The sequence below is a fragment of the Phaethon lepturus genome, unplaced genomic scaffold (genome assembly GCF_000687285.1).
Source record: "Phaethon lepturus isolate BGI_N335 unplaced genomic scaffold, ASM68728v1 scaffold9182, whole genome shotgun sequence".
Taxonomy (NCBI): domain Eukaryota; kingdom Metazoa; phylum Chordata; class Aves; order Phaethontiformes; family Phaethontidae; genus Phaethon; species Phaethon lepturus.
In genome coordinates this window covers 22,089-40,142 of record NW_010521194.1, presented here as the reverse complement: position 1 = coordinate 40,142, position 18,054 = coordinate 22,089, and the positions used below count along the sequence as shown (strand labels likewise).

The 18,054-nt window shown below is 47.8% G+C and overlaps 2 protein-coding genes across 2 annotated transcripts in view; one reads left to right on the top strand and one right to left on the bottom strand.

Moving 5' to 3' along the window:
• The window catches only part of ZNF276 (zinc finger protein 276), a gene marked incomplete at its 5' end in the record, with an annotated part of 6,815 nt that extends 3,138 nt beyond the window's left edge, over positions 1-3,677 (top strand). The window contains 6 exons of the mRNA XM_010281441.1: positions 783-863; positions 1,272-1,382; positions 1,460-1,535; positions 1,971-2,088; positions 2,350-2,449; positions 2,904-3,677. Coding sequence (XP_010279743.1) covers positions 783-863; positions 1,272-1,382; positions 1,460-1,535; positions 1,971-2,088; positions 2,350-2,449; positions 2,904-3,189 — 772 coding nt within the window. The remainder of the gene's footprint in view (positions 1-782; positions 864-1,271; positions 1,383-1,459; positions 1,536-1,970; positions 2,089-2,349; positions 2,450-2,903) is intronic.
• Positions 3,678-3,765: 88 nt separating this feature from the next.
• The window catches only part of FANCA (Fanconi anemia, complementation group A), a gene marked incomplete at its 5' end in the record, with an annotated part of 36,310 nt that continues 22,021 nt past the window's right edge, over positions 3,766-18,054 (bottom strand). The window contains 19 exons of the mRNA XM_010281440.1: positions 3,766-3,873; positions 4,228-4,320; positions 4,760-4,886; positions 5,275-5,343; positions 5,711-5,823; positions 6,961-7,023; positions 8,353-8,494; positions 9,318-9,430; positions 10,590-10,694; positions 11,050-11,109; positions 12,259-12,364; positions 12,952-13,118; positions 13,365-13,431; positions 13,918-14,046; positions 14,510-14,583; positions 15,636-15,812; positions 16,048-16,144; positions 16,531-16,730; positions 17,549-17,648. Of these exons, the coding sequence (XP_010279742.1) occupies positions 3,766-3,873; positions 4,228-4,320; positions 4,760-4,886; positions 5,275-5,343; positions 5,711-5,823; positions 6,961-7,023; positions 8,353-8,494; positions 9,318-9,430; positions 10,590-10,694; positions 11,050-11,109; positions 12,259-12,364; positions 12,952-13,118; positions 13,365-13,431; positions 13,918-14,046; positions 14,510-14,583; positions 15,636-15,812; positions 16,048-16,144; positions 16,531-16,730; positions 17,549-17,648 (2,110 nt within the window). The remainder of the gene's footprint in view (positions 3,874-4,227; positions 4,321-4,759; positions 4,887-5,274; positions 5,344-5,710; positions 5,824-6,960; positions 7,024-8,352; positions 8,495-9,317; positions 9,431-10,589; positions 10,695-11,049; positions 11,110-12,258; positions 12,365-12,951; positions 13,119-13,364; positions 13,432-13,917; positions 14,047-14,509; positions 14,584-15,635; positions 15,813-16,047; positions 16,145-16,530; positions 16,731-17,548; positions 17,649-18,054) is intronic.

The window sequence follows — 18,054 nt, the reverse complement described above, 5'->3', positions numbered from 1 at the left end:
AAGAGCGGTCGGTGCAGGAACACAGGCAAGGGGTGGCACTTGGAAAAATCACCCCATTTGCTCACGGGGAGAGCGATTAAATGGGACGTGGGAGGGACACTGGCTTAGCAGTCTTTATGATCAAAGATTTGGGTAAATCCTTCCAACATAGGTATTTAAAGTGAGGCTTGTAAATAGCTGATAATTGAGTCCAGTCATTCTGAGTCTAAAGTGCCAAATGGCCGAGTGCAGACTTATTTCAGCGTGTCAGCTAAATCTGTCAGCTGTCACATTAAGAGTGCCACAACAGTTTATTGCCTGTTTCCTGGCTTCAGAATTAATTGTTTCTTGTACGGCTTAGGACTTAAAAGGACGAAAAAGAAAAACCCAAAGCTGTGTGGCTGCTACATGTAAGGAAATACAGAATGACCTGCAGCTCAGTTAACCTGCGCCAGGCAATTGTACTACATTTTTGGTCTACAAAATTACTTGTGGCAACAGCCCTCAACAATAAATAGATGTTTTCAGTAACAGCCAGTTTTTGTTCTCCTGACAGTGGCTCAATTATTCTTACAGCGATCTAGTCCTAAAAGGACCTGATTTTGCTGTTTGCTGTGTTCACCGGGGCTGTATCTGCTTGGGGAGACTATGGGGGAGGAGGACACGTGGAGCCTTGGTTGCCATGCTGGGGGCGAGATGGATGCCCTGGGAATGAAGAACACGGATTGCTGCTGCTCCGGACAGTGGTGCTGAGGTGCCAGCCCAGTACTGTGTCAGTAAAGGGCATCTTCTCTCTCTCTCAGGGACTTCCTGAGCGACGATGAAAATGAGAAGAGAAACGTGCAATCGTCAGATGACTCCTTCGAGCCTTACCCTGAAAAGAAGTAAGAGGCTCACTGTGTGGTTAGCAGAGCTCTCTGCAATGAGCAGGAGGGCTGGTGCCCACCTCTGCTGTGCTCGTGCCAGGGTGGGAGCAGCTGGGCTGAGACCATCGCTTTCCTTTATGGCCTCAGTTCCCTCCATGTCCCTGCCTGGAGGTCACAGTGATGCCCGAGCACCCATGTTCCCTGAGCTCCCCCTTGGGTTGAAACTGGGCCACATCCCTTGTCCTCAGGCCCGGCATTAATTACTGCAGCGTGGCTCGTGTGTACCTGATGGTGTGCGTGCTCCTGCTTTGCCAGGTCAAGCTAAGCCATGGGACCAGGTGTAACATTCAGGGATGATGAGGTGGGAGGAACTAAAACCAACATCAAGTATTAACCTACTGTCCTTCTCCCTGTTCCTTCTTGGAGGGTTTCTAGCAAGAAAAGCGACAGCAAAGAAGCAAAGAAGGCAGAAGAGCCCAAAATAAGGAAGAAGCCGGGGCCTAAGCCAGGCTGGAAAAAAAAAATCAAATGTGAAAGGTAATAAGGAGCCGGCGGTGGCCGGGCAGCACCCCCATGCTCGGCACGCTGGCTGACAGCAGGCCTCTGCTTTGCAGGGAGGAGCTGCCTACCATTTACAAGTGTCCTTACCAGGGATGCACGGCTGTCTACAGAGGGGCAGATGGCATGAAGGTGAGTCCAGGGTTTGTTCCTGTGTATCAAAACCGTAGCTTTGAGTGTTACAGAACGGTTTCCATATGAGGAGAGGATCCCCGGCAGACTGAATTCACCGCCTCCTGCGGCATGAGGCGGTGAGCCACTAAACGAAGCAGTCGGAGGCCTTTTCTGTGCTCCCAAAAGCACCAGGAGCTGCTCTGGCTCTGCGTGCTCCTCCGGTTGTGGAAGTCTGCTGCTGGCTCGGCAGCAGCCCTTGGAACAAGCCCCGCTGGGTCCTGTTAAAGCCCCTGCTGCCTGGGGTAGGTTTGGATGCGGGTCTCTGGTTTTTCACGGCAAAGCAGCACTGATGTGTGAGCCTGCCACGATGGGGGTCTCATTTACTGGAGAATCCAAATTTTTCACTAGGGAAAATGCAGCCCAGCGGTTTGAAGCTCTGTCCTTTCTTTACAGAAACACATCAAAGAGCATCATGAGGAGGTTCGGGAGAGGCCCTGTCCTCATCCTGGCTGCAACAAGGTGTTCATGATTGACCGGTACCTACAGCGTCACGTGAAGCTCATTCATACAGGTGTGTCCCAGCAGGCTCTGCTCACACCAGGCAACGGGTGGCACAAACACCCAACGATTCATTGCACAAGGCTTGTGCAAGACTGCGCGGGGTGTAGAACCATCTGCCTCGCCTGTAAACCTCTAACGAGCCGTCACGCGGGGGACGTGAGGCAGGGGGAGGAATTCAGACTCCACCAGTAAGCGTGGGCAGCTGCCTGTGTGCGTTTAATGTACTAAGAAATCTGCAGAGTCGATGACTCTCTCCCTTTTTCCATTGCAGAGGTACGTAATTATATCTGTGATGAATGTGGGCAGACCTTTAAGCAACGCAAACACCTCTCAGTCCATCAGATGCGGCACTCAGGAGCGAAGCCCCTCCAGTAAGTGCCAGCCCTCCGTTGGTCGCTAAGAAAAGGGAGAGAAGGGGTAGTGGAGTTCTGCTGAGCTCTCGCAGCCACCGTCCTTAGCAGAGAGTAATTCTGCCATCCAAGCCCTGCCTGTAGCTGGCAGCGTCCTGGCTGAATCACTTTAAACGTTCACCCACAACGCACGCTCCAGCTCCAGGGCTTCGCCTTGCTGAGCAAGTCTGACGCCTCCTTCGTTTCGTGTTGCCCTCTCGGAGCATGGCAGGCAAATGCTCAGCTACCAGCCCTGAGCTGCAGGCCTGAGGAGGAGAACCGTGGCGCGCGATGGGGGTAGCTGTAGGAGATGTTATGAGCAAGCAGCTCTGAGGCTGTGGTCGTCTTCTCGGGGGCTTTTATTCAGCATGACAAAGAGGGAAGGCCACGGCTGTGGCTTCAGGCTGGGTGCTAAAGCCCCTGCTTTGCCTTGCAGGTGTGAAATCTGTGGTTTCCAGTGCAGACAGCGCGCATCGCTCAAGTACCACATGACCAAACACAAAGCTGAGACGGAGCTGGAGTTTGCTTGTGACCAGTGTGGGAAGCGCTTCGAGAAGGCCCATAACCTTAATGTCCACATGTCCATGGTGCACCCTCTGACCCAGACTCAGGACAAAGCCAAGCCACTGGAGCCAGAGCCCATTCTCCTCCTCACTACTTCAGGGACTTCTGAAAGCCAGGCAGTAAAGCCAGAAGTGACTGCACAGCAGGAGCCCACCTGAGGGGGACAGGGACACTTTCCCAGTCCAGCCCTGTAGAAACCATACAGCAGAGTGGAGATTTTTAATCTACATTTTAGTCTCCCAAAGAACTCAGTGGAATTAGCTTCAGCTTGCTCAGAAAAAGCTTGTTATCATGCTGTGATTCTCCATGCTCACGTCTGATTCAGCAGTGTTGTACTAAGGGTCTGTCTAATCCCAGGGGAATGGATGTTTGGCAGCACCCCTTCGTGGTCCCCCTTCTCCCCACACACACAGTTGTAGAAAGAGAGTTGGCCACGACTGTCCCCTGCCTGCACCAGCTGCTGCCTGTACAGAAGTGCCCTCAGGTGGCTGTCAGGGTTCATAGGACAGCGGAGCAACTTTAAGCAGACATTTTGTTTTGGAAAAAAAAAAATTATGATTCCCAAAGCAAGTCTAAACTGAACTTTGTAACCTACTTTTTATTGTAACAAGAGCTTCATGGTTATGCTTGTAATAAATTATTTACAAAGTAATTTGAAAGAAAGAGTACTGGTAAGAAAGGTAGCACCTTGTCTGTCCCTTCAGCTGCCATCAGGGTGTTCTGTTTTCCCTCACTCAGAACAGGACCAGCTCTTCGTCCAGCTCCATGGCCGCAGCAGGCCTTGAGAAGTGCAGGAGGGTGGCTCCCAGCTCTGGGTCAAGTTCTTCACATGTGGCCAGTAGCTGGGGAGAGGGCAAGCAGCCAGTATTAGACCTGCTCGTGCTGCCTCCAGGCGGGTTACAGCAACACTAGATCGTTTTGCTGCTTCTCAAGCAAGCAGTGGGAGCGAGACTGCGTGAGGGCAGTGTTAATGCTGCTGAGAAAGATGGAGCCTGCAGCCCGGGAGAGGGAGGACGTGGCTATAGCATAGAGCGAGCAGCAGGTGTCCTCCACCTCTCCCAGTGCCTTATGGCAGGCATGTGTGGCACACAGAGGCAGCACCAGTAACAGGATCGGTGCCAAAGGCAGGCCACGCAGGCAGGAGCGGTGCTCCCAGCTCTCACGCACTGGGAGAAGAGGAAAAAATCTCAACGCACCGGTCGTATGTTTCCGAAGCTTTGGGCAGGGCATCGTGGGATCGCACCGAGCAGGAACCGCCGGGCCATGGAGATCACCTCCAAGGGATCAGCCTGGAGAACATGGAGAAGAGACATGACTGATCAAGGCCAAGCACAATGTCACTTTCAGCTCTCAGTCCCTGCCTCCAAAAGTGACGTGGGAACCGCTACACCGGGCCTAGGGGCTATTCACAGGTTGAACAGATCCCTTGATCGGGGAGTACAGTCACCCTGAGGTCCTGTGCAAGTAAGACAGCAGCGAGGCAGCTTAGGTTTCAGGCAGGACAGCACCTGCACCTCCTCTCAGCCCCAGCCTGCGAGCAGGCTGACTGCCTGCAAGGGCATGAACTACCTCTGCCTTGTACAGGAAGGTGGGAAGAAGAGGGATGCTGCAAGAGGCAGGAGCAGGGACAGAGAAAAGGATTCAGTTACAAGAGGGGAAGAAGAAAAAAAAAAAAAAAAGAGATGGAGCTTCACTCACGTGCTCTGTGGGGTCGGGGCTTGGCCCCACTTGATCAGACTGCGGCAGGTCCTTCCCTTCCACAAAGAGCCGAAGCAGCTGCAGGTACAAATCGAGCGCCACGTAGAGGAAGGTCTGCTCTCGAGTGAGCAGCTCTTGGTGGAAGCAAGGGGTGAGGCTAGAGGAGGTCACAGACCGTGTCTGGTTAGCACTGGTTCCGTGGTAGACACAAAGACACAAGCCAAACGCAGCTGGTGCTCTTGCCGCTGTCCATTTTAGAAGTCCCGTTGTGTGGAGGGCCACCCCGCTGCCAGAGGCAGAAGGGCAGCCAGGGGCACTCCTCTTTAGAGCGCAAGGCTGAAGGGAAACTTCCAGCAAAATCTATGGGGCTCCTTAAATAGCAATCCTGCTATGATGAAGTATTCTCTCCTGCACAGCTAAGGGAAGAGCTCAGCTCACCTACAGGCCAGCAGTACAGTTACCTCCATGCCAGCTTCCGTACGTGCAAACCATCAGCCACATCCTCCCTCACAAACACCTCCCTTCTGAGCCCAGCAGGACGTTACCTGTAGAAGGCAACAGGCAAGAGCCGGATGTGACGGTCCGAGGTCGCGCTGCGCAGGACGCAGTATTTTCTAGGGTCTGCAATAGCCAGAGGGAAGCAACTAAGCATCTTCAGTGGTCCTGACACCACCTTGCATACTTCTACAGCAGCACAGGGGCTGCACAGTTTCCCTCCAGCCCACAACACACAGTAGTGCTTGGGTGTGGAGACCCCCCGAGAGAAGAACATTCTCCCCTCTGAGTCTTTCTCTACCAGAGGGAACAATACTCAGTTTCAGTTGTTCCTGATCATCAGCTGGATCACCATACTGCAGGGCAGAAGCAGGATGTTCCCAGCTTTTACTCAACCAAGCATTTTTCGTGCTGCTTACAAAGGCCCTGCAGTTCTTTCTTACAGATAGACTCGCAGTGAACCCTTCCACCCCGCGGAGGCAGGACTCCTCACCTTCCTCTGCGGAATGGAAGAGAAGCGGCCAGGACATGCCCCTCTCTTCCAGGCATTGCAAGATCTCCAGGGACCATTCCAGAGACGTCTGAAAATCCACTCCTTCCTGGGTGTCAGAAAGAACAGGTCTATTTTGCCTTGGGCTTTAGTTGCATCAAAGCAGAAAGAACCCCCCCCAACAGATTGTGTACATGAAGCGCTCTCTTACAGGACCTTTATGAATTTAGCCCAAGTCTTCCCCCCTCGCCTGGCAGCCTGGATTCCCCTGGGCAATCGGGCACTGGAATAACGCAGCTCCTTCATCAGGCCACAACAGGGCTCAGTTGAGAATGATTTGTGGCGGGGGGAAGTGATATCGATGAGCAACTGGCTCCTCACCAGCACACTTCCCAGCGGTGCTCGGCACAGAGCTGCTGCACATCCTGCACTGAATCGCCTCGGAGCAGGTTTTCTTCCCCCTCTAACCTTTCTAGTGACAGCATGCCTTGGGATTGTGTTGGGGTTTTTTTTTTTTGCATTACTCATTTTACTTGGAGTAACCTCCCAGATCTGTTGGCTCAAGATGTTTCTTTCCTCAGTGACTCTCCCTCCAGACTCTCCCAGAGGCAGATTATGAGACCAAATGATTATTTTTAAACTTGCATCTGCTCCCCGATCCAATCTGTTAGGTGACTACACAAACAGTCGCACTTCAGAGCTGAAGACGACAGCAAAGGGACAGAAACAAGCACTCCTAGGCGGGAGGATGTTTAGGGCAGACAGCTGCCGGAAGAAACTTGTCATCTTTGTTCCTTCATTTGATAGCATTAAATCATTTAGAAACCGATGTTCCTCCATGCTGGGGCTCCCTTCTCCTGTGAAGTACGTTTCCAGCCTGAGGATGATATCATCTAACAAAGGTGAAATGCTACACAAAAGCTAAGAGAGAGAGAGATGAGGTTCCTGCGCTCCCTGTGGGGTGTAAAGTCTGAACAGGGAACTGCAAATAGCAAGTCATTCATGGAGAGAAATAAAAGCTACCGTAGTGAAAGGGGAGATAACGTCAGTTAGAGGAAAATACAGGTTTAATCTGATAGGAACAGAAGGGCTTTCAATGTGCTCTGTCTGAGATGCTGCTGATCCCTTCCTTCTGGCAGAACAAGCTACCAGCCTTCGCAGTACCGGTACAAAGCATTTTTAGGCAGCAAACCAAGCTGATCCGACACTTTCAGTGTCATGAGAATTCCCTCGGGGCTGAATTTACCTTTGGTGCTATTTTCACTGAGATGAGATCCACGAGTGAGAAGAACAGCAGAGAAACAAGAATCTGCAAGGAAAAGAGACTGCCCGTCAGTTATACCTGGGGTGGTGACTCAGAACTTGTGTTTTCCAGTCGGGAAATAACATTTCACAAAGTATGTTCCTCAGGATGGACCTGGATGAACTACAAGCACTGCTGTTCCTTCCAGGTGAAGGCAGTGTGTTCAAAGAAGCAGTAAACAACGTCAGGCTGCAGTCTGTCTTCTGAGATTAAATTCCACACAAAATTCACTCATCTCAAAGCAAGGCGTGCTGCAGTCAGCAAGTCAGACGACAGATGACAACTTCTCTCAAATACAGGGAAAAGCGAGCGAGCTACCACAGATGTAAACCTGGAGGAGAGCTAATGTGGGTCCAAGCCAGCACATCAGTAGCAGACACTGTGCAGCCTCCCATCTCAGCAACTGCGCTGTAGTCCTGCCCTGACATATGCTTGTTACTGTTTTTCTGGATCCCTTCCTGGCACCTTCCTCCTATCTCAAAGAAGATTTTTGAGGTGAAAGCCACTGTTGTTCCACATGTCCTAAACGCTCATATCAACCCAGTGACACCAGTTTCTAACTAGCAGCTTTTGGCTCTAGACCAGTATAAACAGTGGAGGAGTCAATTCCATGGCAAGAGGAGCTGCTACCATAACTGCTGCCCGGAGCAATAAAACTTAAGAGTAAACAGTAAGGCACAGGTTCCGCTTCAGTGCTATTTACCTGTGCTGTCTCAGTACAGGGACACTCCCCACACTGAGCTCTGCTCCCAGCTATCCCCTGGAAGATCAACAGCCAGAACTGCCGGGCAGCAGCCCGCGTCCTCCTCAGCGGAGCGCCTCGGAGAATTCCTGTGCGGGGAGGGCACTGAGCACGGCGACATGGAGGAGGCACTTCCTGGAACAGACTTGGGAAAACCCTCAGGAGGTCTGGTCCTGGGATTCCCAGCACGTCTTCCCAGAGCCCATAAAATGCCTGCGCTCCTGCTTCACAAACTTTCTGCATCTCCTTAACCTCGCAGCCATGTTGCCTGAGGTGAAACCCACAAGGACTGCTCCTTTGTCAGAGGGAGAGGTGATCCTGACATGCCACGGATTGACCTCTCAATCACAGAGGAGCCAGTATTTGAGTTAAAAGTTTAAGTTTGGAACGGCTTTGCCTCTAGGGTAAGTATTTAGCAACTGGTAATTTACAGATACATTTTATCAATTAGCCACCAGCAAGATTTCACAACAGGGTTTACCAGGGATGCAGCTGTACCTCAGCACAACCATTTAACCACGTTAAAGACATTCATTCAAAAGACAACTTTTCAATTGTAGGGAACAGCAGACATTTAAAATGCATCATCTTGCCTCCTCTGTGTCAGTCCCCAGCCTCTTCAGGGCATTTCTTTCTCGTCCATGTGGTGACTGCTGTTGAACAGTACAATGAAGGAAGGCAGCTGAAATCCACGGAGGGCCAGAGGGAGGGAAAACCACTCCCGAAGAAAGGAAGCTAGGAAACAAAACCAGCATGTCATGGTTTTGGAGGGAAAAAAAAGAGAAAACCAAATTAAAAAAAAAAAAAAATCACAGCTGTAAATGAAGAGAAAATCAGGGGCTTGGGCAAAGGGTGTACATTTTTGATTAGAACACCACAACCACCACTCTCTTTTTTCCTGCAGTTGGGTGCTACATGGAAACAGTTTAAAAAAGAAAAGTCTAGAAACAGACAGCAGCATTCCCAAATCTCTTTTATCAGAGGTAACACTATTATAACTGTAACTGTATACACTACTATGGCTAATGTGAATATTACATTTAATAACCTGCAAGGATATTCTAATACTAAATTGCCAGCTTTTGGAGAAAAGTTGCAGGATGCTGAACAGACAGCATAACAGGTAAAGGAGGAAGCATACAGCAGAGAAGCAGTCGGTAGCTTCAGGAGATCAGAGATTCACTAAATCCAGGGAGCAAAGGGTGCAGCAGCTTAAGCAAATGACTCAACTCTGTGCTAAAGGCTATTTCCAGTGTTTGTCTAACAAGGACTCTGCCTTCCAGTCTCCTCTAAAAAAATTCTCTTTTCCTTATAGTGAAACACTCTAACCCATATTACACAGAAGGCCAGACTAAATCATTATAATGACCCATTTTGAGTTTAAACTCTACAAAGGAAACTGTATATAGCTGTCCTACAAGCTTCGGTCCACGTTAGCATTTCCTACTGCCTGCTGAAAGCCAGCCTGCCTCAGAGAGCAGGGATCCTGGGTGTTGATCCCCGAGAGATCCCCAGAGATCTCCTGCCTGCAGATCCACGCTCGGTTCCTTATACACACCTGGTAGCTGAGGACTGCCATCCCCTCAGTCTTTCCAGTTCTTCTGCAAGCGGAGCCCCAGAGAGTCTCCTCCACTGACAGCAAAGTACTGGCTCCAGCCTCGGCCACCAGAGCTAGGAAGAAAGATGGAAATCAGCAGCGTTCGTGGTGGCATATTTAGTAGCTGTCTGCAGGCAGGTATGCATGCTATCTCAGCCAGGTCCTCGGAGAAAGGGTTCCTTCCCCTTAATGAAAAAGTCTAAGTTGTACATACACACATAATAAACACGAGAAGTTGATTCTAAGGAAGAGCAATGAAGCTGGAGAAGTGTCTAGAGCACAAGTCTGATGAGGAGCGGCCAGGGGAACTGGGGGTGTTCAGTCTGGAGAAGAGGAGGCTCAGGAGAGACCTCATCGCTCTCTACAACTACCTGAAAGGGGGCTGTAGCAAGGTGGGGGCCGGTCTCTTCTCCCAACTGAGAAGCAAGAGGACAAGAAGAAACAGCCTCAAGCTGCACCAGGGAATGTTTAGATTGGGTATTAGGGAAAATTTCTTCATCCAAAGGGTTGCCAAGCACTGGAACAGGCTGCCCAGGGAGGTGGTGGAGTCACCATCCCTGGAGGGATTTAAAAGATGTGCAGATGTGGCACTTGGGGATATGGTTTAGTGGTGGGCTTGGCAGTGCTAGGTTAACGGTTGGACTCGATCTTAAAGGTCTTTTCCAAACTTTATGATTCTGTGATAAATGATTCTGTGATTCTAAGTTTCACAACCTGGAAATGCGAAGAGGGTCATTTGTGACCGTGTTCATACCACAGTGCCCCGAAACTCCTCTAGCAGGACCAGTTGTAATAAAGGAACCGTTCCGCAAAGGTGACGTACATGCTCACCACATGCGACAAAAACATGTATCGCCATGTAAAACAGCACACGAAGAGTTCCACACAGGAGAGAGAAAAAAAATTCTGTGCTCTACGGACTTTTTGGTTGCTTGGCATGTAACAAGCCACCCCTCTGTAGCACATCTGAAACCAAGGCAAGTCTCCCAGCTTCTCACTCTTAACCAGCCTCTGTTCCACTTCCACAGTGACACTCCAAACACAAGGCTGCATGCCCAGAGCTAGGATCAGCGATACCAAGGGGATTAAAACACTAAGGCACACTTTTTCAAAGGCCTTGAGAATTATTACCTCCACATTTCACCATTTACATTAAAGGAGGGTTAAAACAAATGCTCGGAACCAATACTGAATTTTCATCTAGCACCCCTAAGACAAAATATCAACAGTTACCGCTGCAGAGAAAAGCAGAATGGGACATTTGGTTTGACATGCTTCTAGAACATCATTGACCGCTTCTGCTGATTCCTCACAGTCCAAGCTGGCATTAAGCAGGCCCTGGAAGAAGATAAATTACAAGATGACTACCCACACATGTCTTTGCTGCTTTGAAGTAACTCACCAAGCCATGCGTAAACTCATCAAAAGATAACTGTAGGGGTCAGCATGTCCCAGCAAGAGAAACATGTGCCCAACAGCTTCTCCTTCCCCCATCAGCTTTGCTGTAGGGTATTAAAATTAACCTCTACCACTGCTTCCTCCTGCTACCTCTCTTCATTTTACTGGCCTACTGCTCTTTTTGGAATTTACACCAACAATTCTCAAAACGAGTACAAATAGCACGTCTCATTGCTAAGAATAGCATAGAGTTAGGTATCCCGGTAAAGAAGCGTCTACTCTAGCTAGCAGTTACCCTGAAGAAGTGAGCAGTGATGTCGTAGGAGAGCGCATACCCTCTGGAACAGACGTTCTTCTGTGGGAAGACAAGGAGAGGGGAAAAAAAAAAAAGTCATTCCTTCCCTTTTGCGTTATGATTTTCTTTAAACGTTTTGGCTGTCTGGCACAACAGGACTCAGGTAACATAAAAATCACCCTGTGAGACCCTGCGTATCAGTTCAGGATGCAGAAACTCCATTTCTATATAAAGGAACCCCACTGACCAGGTAGTGCTCTACAGCCCCAGCGCTAGAAGGCATATCGGAAGCCCTGCTTACTGCACGGTGTGGATGGCAGAGGCAGCTTGATGAACAGTCTCAGAATGAATGGAGGCTTCTGGCTGCGCCTGATGTGACAGTGCAGGAGGGCTGGAAAAGGCCATCGGTCAGGATGAATAAATAGAAATGATAACTATCCTCAGAGCACTGTTCTGTGTGACCTGCAAGTCAACTGATCTGCCCCCAGGGCTGCAGCGAAGCCTGTGAATATTTCTCTAGTGTACATAACACAGGAGGATGAGCAGAATCTCACCCTACACACAGCAAATTAGTTTAACGCCCTGGCATGACAGAGGAATCTGAGAAGAGCTCAGTCCCTTACTTCTAGGCCTCCACAGGAACACTGCAGTTTCCCTCTAACCCACTGTCAAAAAGTGACAAGCAGGTGGCACAGAAGGACGACGTCTCCACACAAGAGAGAGCATCCCCAAGGCTGCTGCCCATGCGTGCACACCAGACACACATGTTGTCACGAACAACATGACTGGAAAGAACACTTACCGCTCAAGAGCCGGCCAAGCCGCTGCCAGGCTACTCTGTGATCACCCACTGGTGACGTCCCCCTCGACTGTGCGCACCCAGCTCCAGCCACTGACCTGCTGGCTGGCTTCACCCCAGTTTTGCCTACTCTATTTCCCAAGGATTCTCTCTCAATAGCATAAAACGGCACCACAATTCCAAACAAATTAACCCGAAAGTCATCCTACAGCAGACAGTGCCGAGCAGAACTTCTGCAGAGCTAGGGGTGGAAAGTCTTGAGCGTAATGAGTTGAACCTCCCTACACTCTGATAAAAGTAAGCTTGTCTCAAGTTTGGCTGCATTTTAACTCCTGTCCTAAACCCAAGTTTAAGTTCTTTATCTAGAGCATTTACCAACAAGAAATTTTCATTTGGCTAATGACACATACCAGCTCCGAGTTTACAAAATGAAAAAAGTCTTCACAGTCCAACGTGGTTTTCTTTCCTTTTCGAAGAGTCATGATCAGAGTGGATGCTGGGAGCCCTACTAGAATCCTTAGGCAGGGAAGAATAAAAACAAGATCAAGGTTACCATCAAGAAGAGAATCAGACTCCACACTCGCAGGGCATGTGCCTTTGATATTCAGGGGAGTCAGAGAGTATGTCAAACGTGAGGGATCTCAAACGTGTTGACAGAAACTGCACAAGGAATTTTTCCAACTCTCCAGAAAAGAACCTGCATTTCAACGACGTACACACACCACTTTCAAAGATAGTATCAGTGGCTCAAAAATGGAAACGCACACCTAGATTACAGCAGCAAGTAGAGTAATTTAACAATGGTTAACACAAGTGGTGGCATTAAGAGTGTTGCTGGCTGTAAACAGAGTCAGTGAAGATATGCGGTCTTTAAAATCGAGTCTACTGGCAGGAGCAACTCCTAGCCTGAGATGGCACACTGAAACGCTGCTCAGTCACACGGGTGCCGGAGAATAAATCTCTCTTGCACAGTTGTTACCGTGACACAGAGCGTCATCTTCACTGCTGTGGAATTGCAGGGGAGGTTACCCAGCTGCGCAGCAGTTTTGCTTCGAGCAGCAGTTTTGTTCAAGGTATTCCCAGACATCCAGATCTGCATTTACCTTCTGTGCAGCAGCAGCTCCTGCTGCCTCCATAACTGCTCACCCAAAGCAGGGCCGTGGTTTCTGTCTTTCAGTCTTGCCTGGAGAATCTCAAACAGGACGTGTCTCTGGGCACCTGAGCAGCCAGAAAGCAGCTTTCGCCTACACCTCAGCTCCAGCACCATCTCCTAAACAGAGGGATGGTGGAAAAACAGTGTTTGTCAGGAATACACACTAGTTTGCATTCAAACCCTCTATGTTTCTCTGAAGTAATACAAAAGGATCAATATGAAAAATCTCTCTCAATCTCCATGCCACTGCTCACATCCGACGACTGAACGTCAGCGTTACATACACCGAGGTATTGGGAAACACTTTGATTACTCAAATTCAAGGATCAAACATCCAGATAACACATCAAAGTCTGAAATCACCTGCAGCTTGCAGAGAATGTCAGGATTGACTGACATCTTTGATTGGCCATAGCTACCCAGGTCCCACCTGAAATTAAGAGACACGCCAGGTAACTAACCACGTTAGGGCAGGAGGATAACACAATTCAAACAAAGTCAAATGGTTCCAGATGAACATTAAGCTCTAACATTAATGTTCCTTAAATAAGCTGTAGATGAGACAGCAACTCTCCTCTAACCCTCCCTCCTCATTTTCCAGCTTCAGCCACTTCCTCAGGGGCGTTGATGCTTGTCTGGCCAAACAAATCTGAATACAAATTCAACTTTAAAAAGACAGACAGACTAGGGACTCTCTGTGACTTCAACCCCAGACCTCCGTCACCTACAGCAACATTCTTATGCAAAGACTGGTGAGACACGCAGAGCCACCTCCCAGCTTTCACTTCCAGCCAGACCTGTGAGAAGGGAATCTCTTCCACAGCCCCATGTAAGGCACAAGCTCAGAATTCCTAGCTTGCAAGGTCATTAGCAGAACCATTGCTTCTGCAGAAATGCAAGTCAGGATACAGAATACCTTTGTGAGGAATCCAGAATGGTATTGACAACAACACCACATGCCTTCTCCACATCTCCGTCACAGCCACCAGAAGCAGAAGGTGCTGGCAGATACCGTTGATAGATGGCCCAATAATGGAAATCCTGTCTGCAATATTGAAGATGAGAAGATAGGAAAGCCATCACGGCATTTCAATTGTGCCCTTCCCTTAACATGAAAGGAGGTTCACGCACCAAGTGAAGCGGAGCGACAGATACAAGCACCCAGATAAGTGCAGATTTAAGAGGAGCCACGCACCAGATAGCACACGTCCTGATGTCAGCCATCTCTTGCTTCTGGAGATGGGGAGGCTTTGTGAAAAGTTATTTGGAAGGAGTGCACGTGCAGGCCAGAGGTTACGTTGGTGAACTTCCTCAAGTTAAAACCCACGCCTCTTTCTAGCACTGCTTGAACTCTGGACAAACCGTAGTAGCTGACAGGCACTGGTGTCCCACAGCAGCTTGTTTATTTACTTTTCTTGTTATCTTCCTGATATTCAGTACTTCTTCCGAATTTGTGTGGGAAAGGCTCTTGAAATATTCCCTTTTCAGCAGAGCCCCTCTGCACTTACCTTTCCGAAGCAGAGAGAATATCCTTTTCAGGGTACACTTCCAGCTCCAACAGCAGCCACTCTCTGAAAGACAACTGGGAAAAGCAACGATATGGGTAAGAGGGCAGACCAGCAAGGCAAGTAACTTGTGCAGAACAGCCTCCTTCTTCCCAACATGGAACCCACCTTCACCCACACCCAGACACAATCCCGTGTAGATTAAGAGATACGAAACAGGAGACATCACCCCAAGGAAGTTCCTGTACTGTTTCCCTTGCAAGAAATCTAAACTAATACCCCACCGGCATTCAAAAATTTACTGAAAGCAAGCCTATAAAGCATCTCTCACACACACCCACACACACCCCTACTCCTTTGACATTTCCAAACATGCTCATCTTCTTAAATTCTAGATACCAGAATGAACCTATGTTATTAGAAATAAATGCTAAAATGAACAAAGTCAGACAGACTGGTGCAAGCATCAAAGAAAGGTTATAATGCAGAGGTATTTTAGCCTTGTACATCAAGCTAGCCAAGCACAAGGAATCATTCTAGTAACATGACAAACTCCTCTGCACAAAGACAAACTGGTTTTATATGAACTAGGTTAAAAAAAGAAATCCTGCCAAATCAGATACATCGCAAGGATGGTATGAAGAGAATATCTGAGATGTTAACCTCCTTCATAGCGAGGCAGAGCCAAACAATCCAAGATACACAGGTGGCTGAGGAGAACATCGACATTTAGACAAAGCTCAAAAAAAGCAAGCAAGTATTTTCGTTTGACTCACCATCGCTTCATAGACAGTACACAGGAGGAAGCTACGGTTATGGACAGGTCTTTTCTCTACAATTCCGGGGCATTTTCTTACTGATGCGCTATACTTTGTCAAGCTTTCCGCTTTTGCAATAAATAGGGCACAAAAGTTTTACCTCTAGTTTTCTATTTCAACCTTATCCTCACCATCAAAATCTACAAATAACATTGAGCACATAACCTGGTGCACATGACACCTTCCAACTGTCAGAGCAGCTTTCCAGGCATTAAGTTTTTACAAGAAGCTTTTTATCACCAACAAGAAAATTGCAAAGCTGAAAAAATGAGAATTACAGCGTGAACTTAAGTCATGGAAAAGATTTATACCTGGAATGCTTTTTCCTTCAAGAGCTCTTGAAAGCGTGCTTGCTTCCATAAACAGAGGCTGGCTCTCCTGTAGTTTAGAGAGGGGCATGACGGGGAACTCCAGATCAGGTCAGTTTTACCCTCCTCACACAGGATTCCCCGAGCTTCCAAGCAGAGCCGTGGCACGATGTACTGCAGCTAAAACAAAGGTATAAAAACCCTGCACATTTCCACCACAAAAAAAGGCCCGGTGCAACCTCTGTGTCAAGCTGCCAAACAAGCAAATACACAAGATGGTAAGATGGGAGGGCACAAAGATGCATTTTTATATCGTTGTCTTTGTACAAGTTATAGTTGCACAGGAGTCTGCAGCAGGAAATTGAACTGAGACTGATCTTTCTCAGAAGTAATACCAAAACTTTTTTCCTTTTACCTTTTTAACAAGGCTAGGAGGAAGCAAGGCACACAAATCTTCACGAGAATAGGATGAAAACTTGCACATAAGATAAGATGCTGCTGCAGTGCAAAACCTGATAGAGAAAAAGAAAGAATTCCGTTATCTGGTTGGTTCAATCATACCTTTTCCCACTCATGGAAGTCCAAAGTCAAAACAAAGACTGAGTGTTAAAAATGCTTTTAACCAACACGTCCCAAACCTGTTTGCTTTTGGGACCACTTCTATTTATATGCTCCCAACTCCAAGTACATTAGTGGCACAAATTTCAGAACCAGAGACTAATCTAAAACCTTTGACAACATCCAGTCAGTCCTTTCTCCAGCATCACGCGGGACCACCATCAGCCCGTTTCTCTGTGTAGTAGCTCTGTGCAGCAGGAGCACGTACAGATGCTCTGGAAATCCCCCGCAGGAACACGGGAGCTTGACCAGCACCCCTCCTGTGGATGCACCATCTCACCTCATGCAGAAAGCAAATGACTCTTCCGTCCTGCACAGTAGCAAGCAGTTCCAGTACTCAGAAATGGAAAGGATCTTTTCAGGAACAGGCTGAGAAATCCCAAAATTTGCTTCCAGTTCAGGAATTAAAGCTCTGGATTCACTTAAGTGGATCACAAAAGCTGCTAGTCCTAAAATGTGAGCATCGTTCAGGGAAGGACCCTGCAAGCCAAACATAAATAAAGAACTGAAAAGAGAGACATTTCACATGTAACAAAACAACCTTTCTTAGAAAAAGCTCAGAGTTAATTAAGTAGCAGAACATTGCTTCAGCCTATTAACTAATTAGCACTGTGATATCAAATTAGCAGATGAGACACACCAGTTACATCAAACATGTTCTTTCTTCCTTGAAATTGTGCAGCTCTCTTTGGTCAGCCGGCAGCAAAATTTGTTTGTTTCTGTAACACAGTAACTTGAAGCAACTAGCTGTATATTCAGCCCAGTAGAGTTTGAGATTCTCAAGGCTTTTTATCTTCTATGACAGCTAATCTAGTCTATCAGCCTTTTAATTGTGGTATCACAAGGTCAAGGAAATAAAACCAACAGTTTTTTAAAAGAAAAGCATGCAAAGCTGCACCCCAGATTTGGGGGGGTCTTCCTTTTATTTTTAAAAGGGCTGTACAACTAAGATATTCAACAGGGAAGCTTGGGAATTAAGCATTCTACTGTTTTCTTTTGGCTCTGTTCATAAACTTGCTTATTGTAGCTTCTGTTAAAATCTATCTCAGATGCACTAACCTACTACAGTAGCAGTTCTGTATGAAAACATTCAGCTCACATTCCTGAGAGCAAGCCCATACTACTTGTCAGAAATTAGATTTTTTTTTTTTTCTTTTTTCTTTTTTTCGTTTGTTTGAAGCCTGAGAGCTACTGAAGGCCCTCCACAGTGCAGTCAGGCAGGTACATGCCCCACAGCTCGGGAAACAGAGCTAGGATAGCCGTTAGCATACTATATGATTTGTGGTTGGAAAACTAACCTGATGATAAATTAGCTGGCAGAGCCTGCCCATAAGGGCAGGTAAGAGATTCCTGTGTCCACACATCATCTTCACAAACAAGGAGAGACATGGTCCTTGCCTGCAGAAGGTAAAAACCACATGCTTCTTTTTAACCCCAATACAGGAAGAGGTATTTAAAAATGCTTAAACACAATGAATCTAAGCCATACTTGTCTGTAAATAGAGGACAATTATAATTCCATTTATAGGCTCAAAGTAAGTGTCATTTTTGGAGTATCTGAACAGACGACCCCTACAAAGACATGAAACCCACCAGTACCCTGCCTCAAATACGTGATATTATATAGTCACAGAGGTGTTCTGAGATGACAACAAGGAAAGGAGGAAGCTGCCTGGGGCACAGACAGCTTTTTTCAGACAGAGAGCACAAGGTAAACAGAGGTAGAGCAATAAATGGGATCAAAAAAACAAAGCAAGAGCAAAAAGCAATTAATTTGACATAGTCCTGTTGCAAAACAGAGGAA